Raw genomic sequence first — 23,671 nt, forward strand, 5'->3', positions numbered from 1 at the left:
TAATCTATCATACCATAAGCAGACTTTCACCAACAGTATGTCAAGGTGGGAAAACCAAACAAACTCATGAAAGCGCTGACGTCTCAGCTTCGACTGGTGCGCTGACTCATCCCGAGCAGACAGCGCTTGGTCTTGGTCACCTCGGCCGGTCTTGCGCATCCTCCGCATGTTTCGATTGAGAAGGCTTGAGGGATGAGTGAGAATGGCTGCGGGGCCCCTGACGTATGAGATGGCACCGATACCATAAAACCCAAACATAGACTGCAGACGGATGTTTAGCTCGGCTGACCGACCACGAATACACACACACACACACACACACACACACACACACACACACACACACACACACACACACACACACACACACACACACACACACACACACACACACACACACACACACACACACACACACACACACACGCACACACGCACACACGCACACACTCAGAACATGCACGTTTGTTCCCACATGCGCGCACAGGCATTCGCAAACACAAAGACAAAGAAGGGATGCTCGTCCTAAAATAAAACCCCCAGAGGGACTGAAAACACATTTTATAGCTTCTTTTCTTGATTTCTTGCAAAGTAACACAATGTCTGATGTGTAATGCTGTATTTTATTATTTGTTTTGTGTTTTTCTACAATGGTAATACAGGGTATTTTTCTAAAATCAATAAATAATTAACTATTTACAAATAGTATTGCCCCACAAAACCCATGTGATATAGTTACAAAAACTGTTGGATAGACAGTGAAATCAAAGGTTCACAGTCCAATTTCATCTTAAGTGGGCCGGAGAAGTACAATAGTGCCATAATAGCCTTTAAATTTAAACTTCAAAGTTTTACATTGTTATGGTGCAGAGTATACGTGATGAAAATGTTTATATTTTGGCAAAAACAAACAGTTACAACCAAAAGTGACTACAATCTCATGATAAAGCCTATTTTGTATGTCATGTAATGATGCCTTCTGGCCCAAAATACAGCGAAATATCCAAAGAAGACAAAAGTAAATACTAATCTTATCCCTGCAGCCAACAGGTTCACCATATTATATTTATTGAGATTTAAAGGAAATAATCTAGAGCTCAATATACAGTACATGCAAACAGCCAGATTGTCAGCTCTCGGGCATCAAAATATGACAAAGCATGTAGTTCATGTTAAATATCAAAGCTCTGCAAATGGAAACAGCAATCACACTGCTTTATTTAAAACTCTTGAGTTGATTAATCAACTGTCTTTGACGTTGCTTTGTCCAAATTCGGGTCATGGGGAGAATATTTGGCAGCCAGCAGGGCCTCATTCTCTTCTCCCGATATCTGTGTATATCTATTTTTTGTTTTGTTTTGTTTTTAAATGAGAACCACTTTACAGATGTGTACAGAAAAAAAAAACGTGTTCACAATTTAAATTAAACATCACACTTTATTTCTTTTTCATTTGATGCATCAATTATTTGTTAAACACAAAATGTTTTTGGAACATTGTTCAATGTTTTCATGATTATATCCAGATACTGTCTAAAAATCTAACCTGCCCGCCTGTATATGTGCACTACATTTTTATCAGGCCATTACAGGGCAAACACAGAGATCAGTCACAAACACTCTTTAAAGACACCCATTTGCTTGACAGATAATTTTGGACTGTAGGTAATCAGAGTATGTGGAAAAAAAACCTATGCTTGCACGGGGAGAACATGCAAACCCCACATAGTAAGGCCCTTACTATGCCTTGAAATAAGTATTAAATATTGTAAAACTGCCCAGACTGCTCAATTAACGCAATAAAGACATACAAATGCTTATGGGGTCTCATTGCTGCGGATGTAAACAACACTCAGACACCAGAAAATTCACTTCTGAATGCACTAATCTACAAAAATTCCATTGCAACCTTTTGCAAACAGCCACAGCTTGCACATCACCCTCAGCATTCATTGCAAGCAACCGCAGGAAAAAAAAAAAAAAAGAGTCTTTCCAGCCATCTACCATGTACTCGGGCAAAGTGCACAGCACGCCTGAAGCACGCCGCTCACATTAAAGTGAGGAGTCACAGGTGATATTTCGGAGCCAGTATGCCTGGCTACTCCTCCCTAAAAGCCTGCGGGCTGTAGGACTCCTTCGCCCTCCTGAGCTCTCCATGGCGCACAGGCTTTTTTTGGATCGTGAATACACAGACGGACTTCTAAACCAAGCTGTGTTCCCCACCGCGTCTAATAATTCTTTCTGGTACAGCAGGGTAAAACAAAACAACAAAAAAAAGGTAACGCATACTTCCTCCAACTCCTAAAAACTCTCGAGCTCCATAAGAAGTGTATGTGTGCTATAGCCCGGAGCACAGGCTGTTCACTTGGACGGTGCAGCTCTGTTTGTACTCCCACAACAACACACGCAGGCGGACACAGGAGAGATAGTTCATTGTCAATGACGGCAGGACTGAGAGAGATATTTATATTTCATTTGTCACTTACAAAGATTCATGGACTTTTTATTGTTTAATAAACACATAGGTTTATCTTTAATAAGTGTAAATAACAAGTTTACTTTGATCATTTACTAATAATTATTACTAGTATTATCAGAAACATCCCATTGAGAAATGAAACTGATTGTTTGAAGTGACAGTTTCAATGTTCTATACTGGGTGGAAATACAAAGACAAACTTAAAGGACAACAGAAATTGTCCTAAAACTAAATAAAAAGATCAGTTATCATACCATGATAATCTAAGCTTTTATAATATAACTATGCTATTGAATGCAAATAAAAATACAGGATCATCTCTAAAAGTTGTAATGTCATTTGAACGTTTTGCTTTCAAACTCAATAAGTGCACTCAAAAGTTCTAAGTATCTTCTTTATGTTATTTTAATTATGATATTTGTGCTCTGTGGTTACAGATAACAACAAAATATCACAGTTAATGAAATATTGTGAGATTTTTCTGAGATACACTGTTAATTCATTATTTTTAAGGAACAAAGAGTAGGTTTAGTCAAACTCTGGAAATGCTTTGCTCTGTGCAAAAGAACCAAATAATAAAACTAAGAAAAATTAAATAAAACCAATCAATTCGCAACAGTTAAAAAACAGAAAATTCAACATAGCTAAGCACTACTAACTTGTTTTGTTTTACCAAAACACCAAAAAAAGACATATGTACAGATTATAGTAAGAAAATAAAATGTTACAAACACACAATTAAATTACAATAGTGGCCTTATAATAAATTATTACTAACTACAAAAACATCACATCTAATGAAATATTCTAATGTTGTTTGAGTTGAGAATGTTTGAGTTTCATGCTTCAAATTGAAAAATTTAATAAAAGTTTCACTGTTTCATTGTGAATTATTGTTGTAAATCTTATGATAAATATGTGTAATTGTGTGGTAGAGAACATATTAGCAGATATTAATTGTATGAGAACTGTAGGATTGGCGCATTTAGGAGTATAGAATCAAGGTAAGAATTCTCTGAGATGTATATATTATAGGTGATTTTGGTGCAAATATTCTGTTTATAGCCCTACATCTTTATATCTTTCAATGACACCCCAGAATGGCTGGATTGAATGGATATGCGTCACTTTTGTTCTGTGGTTGCCTCCCTTAGGGATTTTTTTTTATCCCGGATGTGAAGGGATAAAACTGTCTCTTCCCTAACAGCTACTTCACTCGCAGACTGAACACAACACATTTATTGATCACATCTATTTGGCTGCAAGTCACTGCAACCGGGATTCAGGCAGGAGTCCCCACGCTCAAGATCTTAGAAACCTAAGTAAAGCAGAATTTTCACCTCCCACGATTCAAGAGTGAAACATGGACAATTTACTCTAAACTCACACTCATGCTGCACACACATTGACTTCATGCTATGCATACACATTTCTATATCTGTCAATGGCAGAGTCCGGGTTTGATGAAGTCTGTTGGCCTGTGCTCATAAGTGAGCACACAAGTAAGATTGATTATTTTCTTACACTTATTTTTCCAGTATAACATTGTATTGTCATCATCCTAAAAACATCACCGCATAGCAGCGTAGTGAGTATTGCTCAGTGGTTGGGAATGAGAATGGGATAGGAACAAGAAAAAGGAAAAAACTGAAATGGGCAAACACTGAGTCTGACTCGCCATCAACACTATTCTCTTCAAGGTGAAACTACAGTTTACCTGAATGTTTTTCACCGCACAATGCGCTCTTGAGTGTTTTCCTGCCACAAAGACAACTAGCAAATCATTTTCCTCAGAGAGAGACATTTCACATGTGCCGTGAAGTTTTAAAAGCCACTTCATGGCTTTCCTTTACTAGAATTATCAGACAACAGCCAAAGGAGCGACTTTCGTCGAAGACAAAAGCAGGTGATCTGCCACTTCTCATCAACATGTCAAGATAAATGTAGCGAGACACCTTTCAGTCTCAATGACAGTGGTGATGACAGCAGCTCTGTTTGTGTGGAGTGGGTAGAGCATCGAAAGCCTAAGGTATCACATTTGTTTTTGATGTCTGAAAGAGAACAATCTCAAACTGAAATAAAATAAAGATTGCAGCTTTTATGAATGCATGATGCTGCTGCCAGCCATATCATATCCTGTGACACACATATGGTTCATTCATTCAGAAAGAAGAAACAGCATGCATGTCTTTGCATACTGTAAAACATATTTGAAAATTAGTTCTTGTTTTATCCAAATTCCACTGTTCTTGGATAGAATTCTTTACTGTCGCTCTGTTGAAACAGTGTTAGCAGCAGTGAAGAGATTATGATTTGCGAAGAAAAAAGACCTCTAACAAACATGAAGTTACAGTTTATGCAGCAACATTTCCCAACGTTGCAGGTCATCTATATATCCATCCATTCGTCAGTAACTTCACACACATCACTAGTGACACTTGTATCAACATTTGTCCCTCTTCATGCAACTGCACCTTATTTCCCCGTCTCTCCCCATGCATATAATGTGAAATTATTCCATGTCATGCCTCCACTAGCAAATATGCGCAGTTGTGCCCCACATGTTGGTCAGACAAGGCCTCGCACATATTCCTCACACCGAGCGACGGCCATTCATCACTGGCCTCATTGACAAGACGACCATTACTCTCTGTTTCCCTGCATTTTCCCCACCATCTCCTCCTTGGTCTAATGGCTTCCGCAGCAAGGCCATAATGTATCGGCCAATAAGGCTACTGATGTGCAGCAACACACCACCTCCGGTCATTATGGCGCCGCCTGATTCTTCGTCGGTTGCGCTCTACGGAACTGTTGTTTTAAGTAAGAACAATTGGAGCAATAAGATGATCGTGCAGATATCAAGGCTGACCACAACATAAAGTTGCCAAAGCTGATTTTTGAGATGCATTGCAGAGTGTCTGACTGCTTTACTATGAAATGAATTTTCAAGATAATCCCTTGACCCTAAATGCCGTAACCTAAAAGCACTTTGGCCCAGCTGAGAGCCTAATCCCTGAAATGAAACACTTCCCGTGAAATAAAAAAAAAAATAATAATAATTTGTTTTTAAAGTATTAAAAAATTAAATCACGGTGCGTAAAAAAAAAAAAAAAAAAAGAAAACATGGTGCACTCACTTGCAGAGGGTGTTTCGGCATGGACCGGAGGTGTGGAGGGGATGAAGGAGGGGAAGAAGAAAGATCGCAGGGATCGCTCGGTGTGGAGGGGCGAGCGCTGCGTGGGCAGATTCTCACAGCTGCCCACACTGCTGTGGATCTTAAGGTTCAAGGGCTTGGTCTTCTTCTTGGCTCTTGAGGGAAGAAGAAAAGGAAAACAATGGCATCAAGAGCGCAATGAAAACAGATGAATCAACACGAAAAATACAGCAGATTTTATAAAGCATGCTTTCAAACTGTAGGTAAAGCAGGCACTGATAAGATCTTACAATATTGAAATCATATCAAAAAGCTGTTCAGCATTCAGGTGAACACTCTTTTCTTTCAATCTGAGGGAGGCACAAAGGGTTCAGTGACAATCAGACAGGAGAGATCACCTATTTCTCCACACAGAGTGGGTCCACATGGACATATAATGTAATTCCCCTGCAAGACATGTTATGTGTCAAGTAAATTATGCGACTGCTTTTTACGGAGAAGCCGATCCGCTCCTGCCAGAAACTGGGATTATTATTATTATTATCTCCACCTACACACGCTGCGTGCCCGACCGCTGAATGCAACAAGTTCACACCAGCTCCTGGAGGGCCACGCGATTCAATCTGGAGGACGAGGCAAGGAGAGAAAAGGCGATAATGGTGCCTCAAGGAAAACAGATCGGAGAAGTGACAGCTCTCAACAGCCCGGACCGATTAAAGGCTCCTGTAATGATCTCATGATCACCGGCACTTTTATTTATATATCTTCAATTTGACAGGACTCAAGTCCAAGAAGGTTATCCTCCAAATCTCAACACGCTTTACAACACATTATCTGCACAAGCGGGGGGAAAAAACAAACGAACCAGAGGTGTTCCAGCACATTCAGCCTCACTAAGTAGGCATCAGACATCTATGGGATTAAGTGATTATGATACTGTGTGCAAGACTGAGTGTCATGTTCATGAATTGAAGACAAAGCTGCTGGCAGAACGCCAGGACAAACAACAAACCACAGGCAGGTTGAGAGAGGCACACAACACAAAAGGACAAGAGAGACAACAAATGCACACTAAACTACTGAAATCTGCTTTCAGACTGTTGTTTACCTGTACATGCAACTTGTGCTGTTTACCAACCAGTAATGCATTAATAGTAGATAATATAATACCTGCTAATAAAGTCATAATTTTGTCCTTTTTTCATATTTATAATTAAATCAGTAATGTCTCAACTTGCCAATGGTGTAATACAATATTCCAGGTAATAACATTTTGCCAATAACTTCATTAGTTGGTTGGTTATTATATTATCGAAGTAGCATTAAAAAGCCATTGTGTAAATGTACTGTTGGGTACATTTCCTGTCAGTACACATTTACTTTTGTATTAATACTGAAACTGGCAACACAAACAGGGACAAATGGAAGAGAGAATACAGGAAAATATCATCAAATATATTAAAGACTATAAGATCATAAGGTCATGAGACTTATATTAAGTAGCCACTTATATATTAAAGTATCTTAGATTATACTATCTGGGACCATTACATGGCATTTATAAAGCATAAATAACAAAATACGTACGAAGAAAATGAGAAAAGAGGGAGCGAGAGTTTGAGAAACCTGTGAGGGACTGGGAAAAAAAACTTAGAAATTGTAACTGTGATGAAGAAACACAAAAAAAGGGAGAAAAAAAACCTAATCAAAGAAAAATAAGCCTTTTCCCTTCTGGCCACGAATGTCAGTGCTTTATGCTGTGAATGTAATTTCTGCCATAAAAGAATTCAGTGAAATAGGACCTCATGCGAAGCTGCATTCAGTTGCACATGGATTTAGAAAATAGGAACCACAAGCAACCTAAAGTACTGAGATTAACCCAATTATCAATTTAAAAAAACATTGTTTTTTGGCGGAAACGATGCACTATAATATAACAATAATTAACTGACTCAACGGCAATAAATCATGTTTCCACTCTGTATGCATTTGTGCTCTGCATGTCAACATATTTGACCAATCAATGGAGCCGTGGATGTCCACACACTGGGCCTGACGTGTAAGCGGCTGACGTCATAAAGTTTTGAAAAATAAATGAAAAACAAAAGCAGGTCTGAGTTAAAGCTGATGTAAATTAGGAGCAAGAGAAGGAGCACTGTTACTTGTGAAGAACAACTCTCAAAGCTTAAAGACATTGACAACATCTCAGTATTTGTATTCATCTCATCTCGTATTGCTATTACTACATATTGAACGTTTCAGTGTTTTCAAAAATGACTTAATTTTTGTCTAGAATTGGACTACATGCTACAGAACAACCCGGTTCCACTGTAATGACTAGTACAAGAACATAAAGATGGAACGCTCTGCTTTCTGGTCAGATCTTGAAAAACACGCACAATACATTGTAAGTTAACACCAACAGCTAAAAGTTACTTTCAACACTTGAAGATACTTTTCCTCATAGTAAAGTCAATCATTTCAAATTATGTGAACATTAAATTATTTGCCTGACTCGTGATATGTACAACGATTCTTCTGAAGGCTTTTCGTGAAATTGTACTCCAGTATTACCTCGATGTGTGCCTGTTTTTTTTTTTTTGCTTGGAGCGTAAATCGGTTCCAGGTGTGAGGGAACTCCCGGGTGAGCATTCAACAGAACAGCAAGTACAACTTTAAAAAGTGACTCAGCCGGTTTTTTGAACTTGGAAGTCATACATTCTGGGAAACATTATTGGCTTCAACACATTTTAAAGCTCGCAGCCTCGGGGTATCAAACCCACTGGAGCGAAGGAGGTTTATTGTGTGACAGGAGTCAGGGGATCAACACACAATGAAATGGCTCCGTGGACAGAGTTGAGAGGGCTTGGGATCACACAACACTGAAAAGCTGTCCGCGGACACACTCCCGCTCATAAATCACCCCAGAAAACATCATTTTTGATGCAGTATTTTATGTCGACACTCAAGTCACCAGTAATTTCCCATAATCACTGCCTTCTGTTTGTCGACGAGTTCACATTTTAAAAGACCTGTCATTTTCAAAGTGACTTTTAGATAATTAAACCTGTCACGCAATTTGTCTTTGTCAGCTTGTCATATACCGCTGGCTCTGATTTAATTTGCGTTTTTCAGTGAGTTTGCCCATAGGATCCCAGAGTAGATGATAGTGTGATACCTTTGAAGTGACATTCATCACATCTACAGGATGTGATAAGAGAATTCCATCGATGAAGTGTGAGAAAAAAAACAAAAAAACAAAAAAACACACACAATGCAATGATTTGCAATCATCAAAGTTTATCAGATATTGAAACTAATGCTTTTTACAATTGCATGAAAAATATAAACTAATGTTTAACTTTAGAATTGAGAGAGGGCCACAAAACAATGAGATGGATAGATAGACAGTGATTGCCAACCAGGGGGTACTCAACTCATGTCACGAAGCTCTCTTGATTCTAAGGAGTAGAAAACTTTGGACGTTTTGGAAATAGGTGAATCTGCATTTAATTTGTTTATGTCACAAAACGACAAAGGAGAAAAAATAGCAGGCTGGAGGCTAGGCTGAAGAAAAACATGAATGTCATGTTTTAATGTCATGATACAGGGTGTTGTGGGGGTGAATCCCACTGCTGACAAGTCATCACTGTCCCTGAGCAAGGCACATGACCCTCACTAGCTCCTTGGGTGCCACACCATGACAGCCAACTGCCAACAGTTTCCTGCATTCAAGAGGAGATGGAACACTTTAAATTCATCAAAGCAGCATTTAGCAATCAACCTTTATCGCAAAATGTGTCATGTTAGTTATTAATTAACTCCTATTTAAGATTCTAACTACCATAAAGTCGAAGGGGAGTCGCCGGACACTATTGGGGACATACTTTATAGTGAGGTTTTCAGACCTGGGTCATTTTTACGGGTTTCCTTTTTTTTTTCTAAGGCAACTTAGCCAAACACTCAGACCATTAGAAAAATTGTCACTGCTGTAGGATCCTAAACTCACTGTAACTTATTTTATCACTGCAGCGCAGGACAGCAGGAGGTGACTTTGTGGGGATAATTGGAAATAAAAGTGTGCCCTCCTTTGTCCTCCATTAGAAAAATAATTCACACATCGTTAATTACCTCTCACTAAATTATAAATGAAAACTTTCAGTCAGAGAGATCTTATCACAAAGTTCATTCGCCCGTTTCCTCTTCTCCTACTTTGCTCGTCTTTTAGCTTTATTTTAAGTGGATCACACATTTATGGGGGCCAATTAATTGTGAAGCAAAAACACACAAAAAAAATGAAAAAAATGCTCCTCAACAGCTTTGAACATTTTATTATTATTTCTCCTGCTTTTGCAGGTTCCCATTCTTATGTGTGCAAATGTCACAAATCTAAGTGTTGAAGCACAACTCAAATTTATTCGCAGGTTTTGCCTTGTCATCCATCGTTTGATGTTTGTAATTATGTCGCCTGTAAAAATTATCTGTATTTTTCTTTTATGAACAGGTGACAAGGCAATCGATGAGCAAATTTGTGCCATCAGCGTGGAAAATTGACATTGAAATTGAACACGGCTAATAGTTTATGGCAGTAATACTAAAACTGTTCTTATAAGAGCAAGAAAATCTTAAGATTTATTTGCAATAGACATAAACCAAGAATCAAATATACAACACTTCAAACACCTCAACATGGCAAAGGCTTGGCACTGCCAAAGTTTCGGGAATATTATTGTTCTGCAAATTATAATAGGGAAGGAGGTGGAGGTAAATAAAGAAAATACAGGAGGGAATATATGAAGAAATGTTATATTTAAGTAATATGAGTAATACGCAGCAAACCACGAGCAGCTCCAGAACAACTTTGCTGTAAAAACATTGTAAAGTATCTTTTGAAAATTAAAAAGGGAAAATCACCTGATGAGCAACCCTGCTGCTGGAAGCTGGGATTGCACTACAATTACAAAATACTGAGATGGGATGTGTGAAAAGAGACGAAGAAGATACTAGGCTACGATTTACCCAAAAGCTGCAATGTAATATATTTAGGAATTGTAACTTCTGAAAACATCCAAGACAAATACAGATACTTGATAAATAGCTCATTGGCAGCCTTAGAAAAAAATCACATGGAAATGGTATAAAAGTGAACTGCAGCTAACAATGTGAAAACAGATTAGGATTATTATCAACACTGACAATACTTTTCCTTATACTACAGTATGTTCTATGTACATGGAAATGCTTGGATTAAAACCAATGAATGAAAAGGCACTGACTAATCCACCCTCTGTTAGATCATTCAGTTGTTACTGCTTTTTGAAATGCTGGCTATTGTTAATGTAGTTTACAGAGGGACATCCTTCATTCTGCTACCGGGCTTCAGGAGGCATTTCTAAGGGAGTGGACAGGAGTTTAGTGGATTAGTAACAGAGCTGTACTGCACTGGAGACAACAGCTTCAGTTGACAATGAATACGTCATTACTCCTTATTCACAACCCACATGCAAAGCTTCACTTTTCGAATATTTCCAGCCAGGTAATGAAAAGAAAGATCACCTAAAGTCCCTTTAAACTCAGCTGGAAATGTACATAGGCTGTTGCAGCTATCTGTTCTTTTCCATGGGACTCGATGTTCATCTCAACAGCAAATATTGGCTTTAAAATTAAACAATGGCAGTACTGGAACAAGCAGACTAATATGACTCTCTGTGGGAAATGGTCATCATTATTAAGCATATTGATCTGGTGAAAAGACAAACTATGTTATCTGCATCACAGCAATGTGTACAACTGACCATTATTCAACCTGGTAAGTAAATGGGAGGAAATTCCTTTTTACAATGGCAACCTGCGAAATAAAAAGGAAAGGATTTATACTTTCTGCTTTGGAGATGAAAATGTCTTTGGGTTTTTCTGGAGTTCACTTCAGCTTGTGTGTGCAGTGGATTGAAATAAAAGTTGAGCAGTTACGGATCGTTTTTGGGAACTTTCACTAAACTTAGTCAGTCAACTTGCACAGTCTGTAGCAGAGGTCATTAGTATACAAATATTTGGTTACAGTTGATCAGTCAAAACAGATTGTAAAATACTTTGAAATGTTTTTTAATGATTTTTTCAGCATCATTAAACACAAGTAAATAAAGTAAATGAGCCATCAATTGTTCCCTAGGATGTATAGATAGTTGAGTTATTAAACTATGTATGTAGGGAAATGGGTACATTTTTCTTTATAATTATGCCGCTGATTTATGGAACTGTCTTAATAATGAACTATAGAGATAACGCTATATATTTAGCATCAATATGTGCTTCATATCTCTGTGTAATGTCCTAGGAAGAATAGTGGAACTTTCTCTCTTGCATCCCTCCTGAAAAGACATTTGGCCCCATTTTCCCAAGGCACATCTGTATATTACAGACCACAGCCTGTAATATCACAATGGTTAAAATGCTGCAAGTTCACTTATATAAGACGGAATGTGTTAGGGAAATCTTGTTTTGTCTCATAAATAATGATGTGTAACTTGCAGTCTGTGTTCAAGGGTGACCTGTGTCAGTACTCTTGGTGACCTAAAATGCATTCTCAAAACTATTCAGCCTTTAAGAAAGTGTGGTCTGACTTCAGAGTTAGACAAACTCCTGTACAATCATGTCTCCCTGAGGTATTTTACTAGGAAATTTGCCTGGCAGGAAGTAAAAATGAAACTCCTCTTAACAACATGTTTTTAAATTCCCAATCCAACAGGGCTATAGCTGAACTTGAACGTTAACCTCTGAGACAAACACAATTTTACCTCAGATGTGGACATTAACAGAGAAATAAGCTTCACTTGAAGGTCATAAAACAACATTACATTATAGGATCTGAGAACAAAAGTAGGTTCACTCCAGGAATGTGTTGCTTTTGAAGACACATTTAGGACACTGAAAAACAAACATTGATGAAGATATATAAATAAACTTCTGTTTTTTACTAATTACTTGCATTCAAACACTGACTGTTTTATTAAAAAGCATGTACAAAGACTTCAAAATATCTCATTTGAAATTCATTATTCCACAACAACTTAGCTTCTTAGTACCATTAAACACATTAATGATAAAGAACTGCCAGATACGGAAAGTTGAAGTTGTTTCACAAAATGTTTAACTATTATTAAGCCAAACAATCACAAATACGGAGGTATTTCTATTCTGTAACAGATGTTCAAATGAAATCATGGTTTCATCATGTTCACAATATATTCATAGGTAGACTTGTTCCTTTCTCTGTAATGTTCAGTAAATCTACCATCCAAAGGTCAAATTTGTGCAATTTTGAACGTTGCCATTACTGGAACACAAACTCCAAGTACTAAATGAATCATAGGTACTGTTTCAAAGAACATTAAATCTCTTGTGGTCCAAAATCACAAATGATGGCGGCCTCCAATGAGATCTCAAAAATTGCAATAACACTGGATTCATCAAATTTTTTAGGGGATGGCTGAGAGCCGACACAGACACATCCATTGCAGAAATGAGGCAGTGAAGGACAATTCAAAGAGATGTATGAAAATCAAAGCCGAAAGACAGAAAGCAAACACTGTAACAGGGGGAAAAAAAGGGAGAAACAGTGGACAAATACCAGCACTAAAAAATAACTCTGCCGAGGAGAGAACATTGAAGTTATGAACAGAACTGGTTGAAACTGGTTAAAAAGAGAGGAAGTGTCAATAAAAAAGAGTGACTTTTAAAAGCAATACACTAGAAGTCGTGACTTATCTTGTAAAGTAACATTCATTAAGTGTTCAAACCCTCAGCAATTTTCTCTCCCATGTCAAGTCTTCACACCAAACATTTCATCATGTAATTAGACCTGTACACTTCACTCCCATCTCCTGCACTAAGAAAGCCGCCTGCAGGTTATCACTTCTCCGTCATAGAGCTTTTGTCAGCTATTCCGATTGGGCCACTTTATGCAATTTCAATCTAAATTAAACCATTCATCTCCCTGCATACGTGCCTTTATACCCTTCGAATGATTTGTAGATGTTCAGCGAGGAAAAACTAAGTGTAGAGAGCAGAGGATTCCCAATTTTGGTTTTGAAAACGGCTGCCAGTGACAGCAGGCAGGAAGAGGGGGGACTTTACACTGCGTAGTTGTTAAAGCCTCTATTCAGGCACATTTTTTCTACTCAGCATATGAAAAGTTCAAGAAAAGGGAAACTTGGGAGACCACGAGAGAGACAGGCGAGGAGGGCGGCGGGTGACTTGTCAAGTGAAATCAGCGAATGTGTGAATAGTTGAGCTGTCCTTTGATCCAGTCTCCAGTTGTACACATCACTCGCAGACGGAGATCACGGCGTGTTTGTGTCATGTTTCAGGTAGAGGGTTGTTTTTTTTTTTTTTAAACTTATTTCCTCCGATTTTTCCACGTAATTAAGAAAGTTTTTTATTTCATTTGCCACTGTGTCATTCAGGCAATTGTATTTGTCATATTGTAATGCTTAGATTACCCATTGTGTCCTGTTTATCACCTACTGATTTGCTGATTTCCTATTAATTTTCTTCCTTCCTGAGACATCCTGTTAAAATGTCAGTTTTCTGGGAGATCATTGAAGTTCAACTGCATCGGTTTTGAAGGGTGAGAAAGTGCAACCTCGAGCTCGTCTTATTGGCAATTGAAGACAGATTAATATTATAGGTGATACTTTTTCTTGTTGATTATCTTTGAAAGATTAAATCTGAACTTCAGCATCACCTCTGAGGATATGAAGGGAATTCAGCAACATGTTTCAGCTTGAAATTGAATTACACTCTTTCTTCTTTAAGTTCTTTCAGTCATAAACTGATCAATACGTGCCGAGCCAGATAGAAAATGACAATTTGACTTTTTTCTTGTAATTACTAGAACTGAATAGCATGAGTGATACTTTTTACAGATTTTCGGTCAATACAGGGGCTGCTATTCTTACTAGGAAAGTTAGGTAAAGCCTATCAGTATAACTGATGGGGGCTTTGAGTGTCAATCATGTCATGTCACTTACTTTAATTAGATATTGTCTAATGAATTGTGTTGCTGCCATGCAAAAACAATTCAACTTCATGAAAACCAATAGCAAAGAGCGAAAGTCTGGATTCAGATTTGGTCTATTTTCACACATAGATTGGATTATGAGGCCTTTTTACTTCAATGTGAAACATCCAGAGAGCAGAATATGGCAATGTGGTGTAGTGGTTCGTGTTCTTGCATCGTATTGAGAAAGCGAGTCTGTGCTCGGCCCCTCTGTGTGAAGTGCATGTTCTTCATGTGTGTATGTACAAGTACTGGGGTTTTTTTTCCAAGTTTTCGTAAGAAACCCAGAAAACATGCATTTAAAGAGGTCATATTGTACAGCTTTTCAATAATTTCACATGGTACTCGTTGGTCCAAAAACGTTGTCTTCAATGTTTCTTGACCCAATTAAGCTTTTCCTTGATTTTCATCTATTTGAATATTGGATCATATGAGCTGCATTTAGAATCTGCTGTGGCTGTGTGAGCTGGACTGGGTCCGCCCACACATGCCCATCTTCGGAAGAAGAGGAAGTACTTCCTCCTCCTCTGCCATGTGCCAGAGCAGAGCTGCCTAACTGTGGGAGGAGTCAAAGCGAAGGCCTACCTTGATTGGGATTGGCAAAACCTCCGATGACACTATATAGAGTTGGATTTCTGATTTGCTCCTTGGAGCACACACTTTTTAAATATTGAAAGAAGCAGTGACAAACTTTCTTCACTGCTGGGGCATCATTCCCAGGTATGGGGATGCATTTCACAGTTAGAAAGTTACTTAGAAAGTGAGTTTTGCATAATATGACCCCTTGAAAGCAAATTGGTGTGTTGTTTACGAGTATGAGTGACTGTTATGTATGCAGTTCCAGCACCATTTCAGTCGAGACAATCTGTTGCTTTTTGAAGTGTATTGTGAATAAAAAGATAGATACTGTCGATCTAACCAGTTCTGTCGACACCAGCGTGTCAATGTTCTTGCGACCAAACTTTTTTAATGTGTAGAACCATCAAGGGTGTTTCCAAAAATCATTTTACATTACCTCGATGATATACATCTTTGAGACATAACATTTGCATTTTGCATTATGGAAGTATGCACGCACATGAAATGCATCTGTCCACCCACTCCATCCACTTTTCCCCACACTTGCAAAGACCTTCAAATAAAAACTTCCTGTGATCAAGGAACGAGGGGAGATCAGGAGAGCTGTGATCGTTCTAGTGACACCTTTCCTATGTATGCACTCATATGAAGAGCATTTTTAAAGAGGCAAAGTCATAAATATTGCACCTTTTATAACTAATAAGAAAGTCTAGCACACTTCATCCAAATGACATCTTAACAATAATGCTGCAATACTGAAACTCATCTGAGTGCGATCTAATTAACACTTGTTTACATCCTGGAGAGTGAATTACGGGGAGAATTTCACCAGCATACTCACACTTTTTACACCAGAAATATATACCAGAGACCCACACGTTGAGAGAAAGGACCCACTTGCCTTTTATGCAAATAGACCTGTGGAATAATATTTCCAGCAGCCACTGCTCCTTGGTGCTTTAATAAAGTTGGTGGAAAATGAAATAAAGGTGGATGGAATAATGATTACAACAGAGAATTACTGTGTGCCCTTTGAGCAGTTTCATCCAGGGCAGGTTGTCTTCACTTCAGAAGTCTGCCACGTCAAACCTCAGTGGAATAAAGGTGAGCAGGAAAAAACTTCTCTAGGCAGGGATCTGAAGCCAATTTCAACTTTAAAGGACTTCAAGTTACTTCACAATAGGTTCAACTACACACACGTTCACAATTTGTCAGTTAAGAAATGTTTTCCTAACTATAAGACTTCTATTTGCCAAATTTGTAGCGCTCAAATACAAAAGTTATTCATGAGTTGTCAGAGTGCCATTTGAGGTGAAACTAGAAGGAGGATTTTTCACATGAATTGCAAACATATCTTCAAATGTATTAAAAAAAAATTTTTAATACATGTATTATGATACAATCTATTACAACAAATGAAATAAGGGTCAATGTTTATGGGCTAAGATGGGTTGCTTAACTTGTCAATATACCTGCAACATAATACACTGATATTAAAGAGGATGCTATGATTATTGCTTTCTCATGTTGTCTTGGTTTATTTGGTTACTTTCAAATGTTATAAATATAATTCGATCTATATCCATCCATCTTCCATGCTGGTTTATTCAACTTCACCAAGTATTGCTGATTTTAGAGTTAGCATTTAATCTGAAACACGTTTTTGAACAAATTACCTACATAAAACCCAAGCACGTCCAGTAAGAACATGCAAACTCTGTCCACAAAGGACCTCAAGCCGAAACTCGAACTGGAGAAATCATCAGTGAGGTTTGAGTGCAAACCACTAAATCATAAAATCATCCCCTTTTCAAGATTCTATCCATTTTCTATACCGCTTAGTCTGTGTGGGGTAGTGGTGGCAGTACAGAGAGCAAAGAAGCCCAGGCATCTCTCTTCTTTTCAAGATGGTTTCATTCATTTGATCGATCAAGCCTAACCTTCAAAGTGCATTTATATATGAGGAATAAACGGATTGCTGTGTAGCAGCCATAACACAACACTGAGGCCTGAGAGAATGGATTGCTGATGCAGCGGTGACAACTCACAAAGTAGCATTAGTTCGGATGCAGTAGGGTGAAGCATTTTGAATTTTACAGAACAACCATGTTCCTGGTCAGGCACACTCAAAAAATGAAATTAAAACAGAGTGTATGTGGCCCCCTGGACTGAAATGAGCTTGACGTCCCTTCAACTAGAAATGATAAAGTAGGCAACACATCACACAAAAGACCTACACACAGATAATGCGTAAACAATCACTGTGCTGCTATTCGAACCACCTTGAGACATCATTGTGCGACCACTGAAAACACAACTGTGCGCTTGTTCACGCCACTGGGCCTCGGGCCTGGGCCTCATCCTGGTTGTCATTCATGTGTCATCTTGATGACGTGCGCTCATCACCTCTCGTAGAGATTGGTTGATGACACTTTCCCTCCTTCACTCTCCTGTTATGTCCTCTTTATATGTCAGCCTCTCCTATCGGGATATGGGTGGGTGTCAGAGCACTGTCAGAGGCCACGGTAAGGCACACTGCTCACAGTGGGAATTTTAAATTGTGCATATGTGTGCGGTGAGGACTGCGAAATTAACACGAAGCAGAAAGAGACAGTGTGACACCCAAGGCGAAGAAGAGGCAGAGAAAACTAGCTGTAGTAAATGAGAGCTGCGCCTGGGAGAAGGACAGAAAAGAGGGGGTGGGGGAGCTGATGACCAGATGAGAAGGGAGATCACTGGCTCGGGACCGGAGAGAGGAGTGATGAGCTGACAGGGAGGCGGACTGTGACATGTTGTCTTTTCAGAAGCGTCTCAGCAAGGTGTGTTGGAGCAAGATGACAGAGCACAGTCGGGCTGGTCAAAATAGCTTCATTTCCATGAGGTTGTCACGTGGAGGCCTGCAGAACGCTATGCTAATGCTGTCACAGCTCATGTTTGCATTCGGCAGGAATAGTTACCTGCCTGTGCACCACCGAAACAACAGCAAGATGCTACTCCCTCAAATAAAGTTTAACTAGTGTGTTTGTAGCATGAGCTAAACATTACTTCAACCCATTTGGACCGTTTGGCAACAGCTATGCATGCACCATCACAACCAGTTGTGCAGACAAGCTGCATTTTTGTACGTCTGTCCAGAGCATCTTTCAATTTATTTATCTATACTATTCATCATGGTTTGACTGCATGATCTCTGTTAAAAACTGGCCCAAACTCACACAAGTCACCTCCAGAGCTTCAAAAACGATATGTCTTCCCCCACCTGTTCAATGACAAGGCCATTACATCCTCAGTAGCACAATATTTCACACTCCCCCGCAATGGACATTTAACCCTATCCTTGTGTCATTCGTACAGTGTTTAAAAGGAAAGAGAGAGCAGTTTCAGCACTAGTGTATGTGCAGAGTATTGATCCACAATAGAAGATACGAGATACAATTTTGATTTAAAACTTGTCAAAACAAGATTATCATAATATCATCGCATATATTAACTTAATGTATTTCAAAGATTTTGGCAGAATATGAGGAAAGTGTTATAATGGCAGTGATGTCCGCATAATAAGAAACTATTTACAGCATCTAATAATACAACTTTGTGGAACCAAATGTCTTTAACATCCGTTTTGTCCTCAGTTCAATGACAGCAAAAGAAGTAGGAGTAGAAACTACTGCAAAGTGCAGCTAAACTGTTGATTTTGATTAAACTAACAAAAATTCCATTAGCATTATACTTTTAAGTTGAATAAACAAATTCAAGCTGAATATGGCTTGAATGGAAAAATTGCATGTGTGTTGCTCCAGTTTGAATAAAACAATCCTGGAGCAGCAACAGATGGAGAAAGTGGAAGGCATCGCTGGTCCCCAGTCCCTTCATAACTTCCATTACAATGGATCCTTTAGGACCCATGAATAATTCTGGGGTAGCGGCACAATAATAATTTGGAATGTGTTAAATCTGGGACAAGTCTTACTGTACTATTATTTATATGTGGAAAATACATAATCTGGCTGAACAAAAACATGCAATCCAACAATACAATAGATTTTGATTCCTGGAGAGCAAAATTGCACCATATGAACAACTATGGACATTCGATTCTGTGCTCTCTCATACATTAGTTACACAGATCCTGTAAAATGGTCATTGGTGTGCTTTGGGAGTCTCAACATCCTGGCAAAAGGTACAATTGGTGAAACTATACTCAGCTTTGAAAACAACCGAGAGGCAAGCTCTACAGGAAGCAGAAAAGCGGAGAAGGTAAATGTGATGATGCGATGGGCCGTCAGGGTTAGGATAAGAACGTTGAGGTACGGTAATAAGAGATAGAGTAAGGCAGGTCATGCATTCACCGTCCTACTTATGAGACACAGAGGAGGCTCTATGTCAGTTTGTTTTTTGAACAAAGCACATATATGCAACCATGACCAAAACTTTGTGATCCACTGTTCAATTGAAGATATGATGAGAAATAATGTCAATGTAGTTTTATACTACTACATTTGTAATTTCCACTCCTAATCAATGTGTGCTGATGTTTCTTGTTTTCTGCCATCATTTGTTCAACTATCAAAATCATGTTCTTCTTTTGTTGTTACTTCTTTGTTAATTTATGTTCCTGCTTGAAAACAATGTTACGGTCTCGATAGAGCTGCTCAGGCTGGTTTAATCAAACAACAGTTGGAGAGTGTTGAGACCAGTGCGATAACTGTAAATAGTACATGTAGCATTAACAAGGGTATTGTGTGTTGTCCCCCACCCACCCTCCTACCCTCTTCTCAATCGTCTCTCTTCTCTCTCTGAGCGTTCCCACCCGGTCATGTGCAGCAGCCATGTCAGCTTCTAATAAAGGCAGTAACAGGAGGAGACCCCCCAAAAAAATGAAGAAACAGTGACTGATTGCTGAATAATCATTCAATTGTACACGTGCAAAGACAGATGAGTCTTCTCAAGCATTTGACAAGAGTCTTTCAGGTTCATTTCGACATTATCAACTGTCCCTGACTTCTTGAATTATTTAGGCAAATTACAGATCAAGGGCAAGGCTTTCATACATAAGGTGACGAATTATGACTGTGAAGTGACTCACTACACCACCATGTGGGTTTTGCAAGACTGAGCAGAATGGAGTAATTTGGTTGCCTTGCTATTTTCAGATGTTTGACTGTTGGTTGGTTAATCATATGGCTTTTTTTTTTTTTTTTAAAGAAGACTGGTTCTTTTATGTCTCAATGCTGCTACTATAGTAACGAAAATACAAATTATTTAATTGCTTGTGTTTTCTGCATTTTGCAACATTAGAATAACTTGTTTTGATACTTTGCATAACAGTAGTATGTAAAACAAGGATGAAAGCTTGCTTCTGACACATACGTATCTGAGAGGACAACAAAGTGAAATTGTATACGGTATATTATACATGTGCACTTTCCTCTGGATAAAATGTCTGTCGTCACAGTGATCCTCTCTGCACAATTATTTCTGAGCGACCAAATGCATTGGGCCACTTATCTTAATGCAACATACAATATACCTATTGTAATGCATATGATACTACAGTGTATGATGTCACTCGACCACATCCAGATATAAAAAGAACGAGTGGACAGAGTTATTGTCACAACGTAGAATAACAGCGAGTTTTTTTTGTTTTTGTTTGCTTGGTTCGTTCAGGTAAGCATTAGAGTTGTGATTTCACGATGTCAGTGATGTGGCGCATATTTTGTACCTGCTGTTTTGTCTTCAGATCTGAAAAACAATGCAGTAATAACGACTCTTTATCTTCTTCAGATTAGTAGCTTTTTCTAGGTTAGCATCAGCGGCCACCAGGCATGTCCAACACCTGAGAATAATTTGTTGTTTAAAAATCATTGTGTGGAGAAAAAAAAAAAGCCTGTATTGAACATAATGCTTCGAACAACAAAAGGGTGATTAGCTATTCTACAGTGCTGAAATTCTCTAAAAGCCCAGAATTGTGCTGATCCGTGATGAAATACACTCACCATCCAACTTCTGAATGTTGCTTTTCCCTCTAATGGGGCAGATTAAAAAACAGTTCCTGTCTCTTTTGTGCACTAAAATTCTCTCTGAGTGCATCTCATTTGCAGCTAAATTTTGGCATGAATAGAAATAAAGAATGATTAATTTCCTGAAGCTTCAAAATCCTAACAGGTGTTCCAACATCCTTTGTTGCTGCGTGCACACTCCCCCCCATCCCAAAAGTAATCACAATTTGATGCTGTTGGCACATCTCCCTCTTCATTTGCCACCACACGTGTGAAATGTCATGTGTACTATGTTGTGCAGTTGAATCACAATAGCAACTGCTAATTAGTTTGGGTTTTTTTTTTGTTAGTGGCTTTTTGTAGTTTGGCAACAGCACAGCCTGAAGTTGACCGGAAAACAAGTTCATGTAGGTTTGTGGAAGTGTGTTTCACTCGATGTGTTGCTTTGTTAAAATATTTGAAGAGTTTCTGACTGATTGAAGTGAGGGAAAGAAATCCAGAACTTTGAAGCCATGCAAAGCACAGAGGTTTGAATTTGTCTTATTGCGTCGATAAAAATATGTAATATGTCAATAAGTTTGGTGCATCATCTCGAAGAAACAGCTTTTTATTAAGAAATAATTATTATTGAGCAAAATTCAAGTAAACCTATGTCTCAGCCCTCCATAGTCGTACTAATTTTTCATGCATTAGGATTAGTTGCCCACCCCTGTACTGTTCATGCACAGTAGTAGTTTTAAAATTAGAAGTTTGTGTACTGTAGGTTTTCGAACTTCTGCTCAAATCACTTTTATTGGTTGTGACAAACACAACGTCTTTGGAGATTCATGTATTCAAGCTGTTTTTGTGAAGGAGAAAAAAAGTTCCAACACTGTCTAGATGTGATTTAGCAAATCATGAAGGAATGCTACATTTAAAATTATGCAAAAAAGGAGCCTGCACCAGTCTTCTAGTCCATATAATACTAGCCCAAGTGCAGGCACACAGAGTCAGTGAAGGAAAAATGAGCAATATTCAAATTATGGAGTCAGGCCCCCAAAACTACTGCAAAAACAAGTTTTTGTCTTATCAAGTGAAAGAGATTTCACTAGTATTAATCCAACATGAATATTTCCTCAATTTTACCCCCAGTTTCCTTTCAACTCCTTATGTATGGGTGCCTACACAATTTGAATCCCACACAGGAAAGAGGCTTTCTGAGTGTCTCACCGGAAAAAGGCAATTTCAGAATGCAAATACACTGAAATGCTCAAAATGTAGATCTGGTAAATCGACTGCTCTGTAACACTGTACATTAGCATTCAGCAATTCAGCCATTGATTTTAAAGACATTAAACATTGGGGTGAGTGAAATAACCCAAACAGATATTTTCCAGAAGTAATTTTAAAAACACACACAAACACAATACCGTGCAAGTTGCAACATTGTGTGAAATTTTAAAAGGTTATATTCGTATAATGATTCAACAGTGAACGGAACTTAGATACGATACAATTTAAATGTGCTTCTCTGCTATTTTCCTGTTTGTTATATGTTGTTTCTCTACTGACTGCAGGTGACTCGACTCCTCACTCAGAATAAACTCCTACAACCTGGCTTCAACAGCGTATTTCTAAATTAATTCCACCTGTGCCCTGTTAACGCCTCTTCCCCTTGTGTATTTAGGAAGCGTCTTCTCTGTGGTTTGTGGCCAGTACATCTTGTACTCATGTCAGACATGCCAGACCACCCGTCCTCTTCTCTGCCAGGTTTTGATCAAATTTTCCTGAAAACAACACAGGGATATGCAATTCGCCCCCTTCCACTGCTCCACCCCAGCAACTTCGAAGTCATGTCAGCTGACCACACCACGAAAGGAGGACTGATATCCAGCAATGACGAAAAAGAAGGGCATCTGGGAAATACAATATATTCAATCCATACAATTACACGGATGATGTTAATTCCTTTGTGCTCTTTCTCTTTACCCCTTTTTACACCGGTTCATTTCCACAAAATTTGTGAGCACAGACATTAACATATAACTTAGTGATGTCGTGATAATGGTACATTTGTGGCACATTGTACAATACTTATCTAAGTGACGCCATTGCAATGTGTAACTTTTTGAAACAAAAAGGCACAAGCGAAGTGATTTCCAGCAGATCATTGTCAAGTAAACTGGGCCTCAGAGACATTTAAACAGATACATTAGAAGGCCAGTTGTATTTTAACAGACCCCACCCACCGTGGACGTCATTTCTGTCCTTAAGAAAGATGTACAGACTGTTTCGAACACCAACAAATATATTTAAAAAAACTGAACCAAGATCTAAGTTCTTAGTTATTGGTGGTCCTCATCCCTTATCTTTAATTTGCATACACACACAGACACACACTTTTTTTGCGCTGCCAAGCAG

General features: G+C 38.6%; 1 protein-coding gene across 2 annotated transcripts in view; it reads right to left on the bottom strand.

Annotated features, from left to right (window-relative positions):
* ksr2 (kinase suppressor of ras 2) overlaps nt 1-23,671 on the bottom strand; it is a gene marked incomplete at both ends in the record, with an annotated part of 115,770 nt that overhangs the window by 47,782 nt on the left and 44,317 nt on the right. For both annotated transcript variants that reach the window (XM_080500086.1, XM_080500085.1), the window contains one exon: nt 5,615-5,787. In XM_080500086.1, the coding sequence (XP_080356212.1) occupies nt 5,615-5,787 (173 nt within the window). The remainder of the gene's footprint in view (nt 1-5,614; nt 5,788-23,671) is intronic.

Source organism: Blennius ocellaris, assembly GCF_963422515.1.
Source record: "Blennius ocellaris genome assembly, chromosome: 7".
NCBI classification, from domain to species: Eukaryota; Metazoa; Chordata; class Actinopteri; order Blenniiformes; family Blenniidae; genus Blennius; species Blennius ocellaris.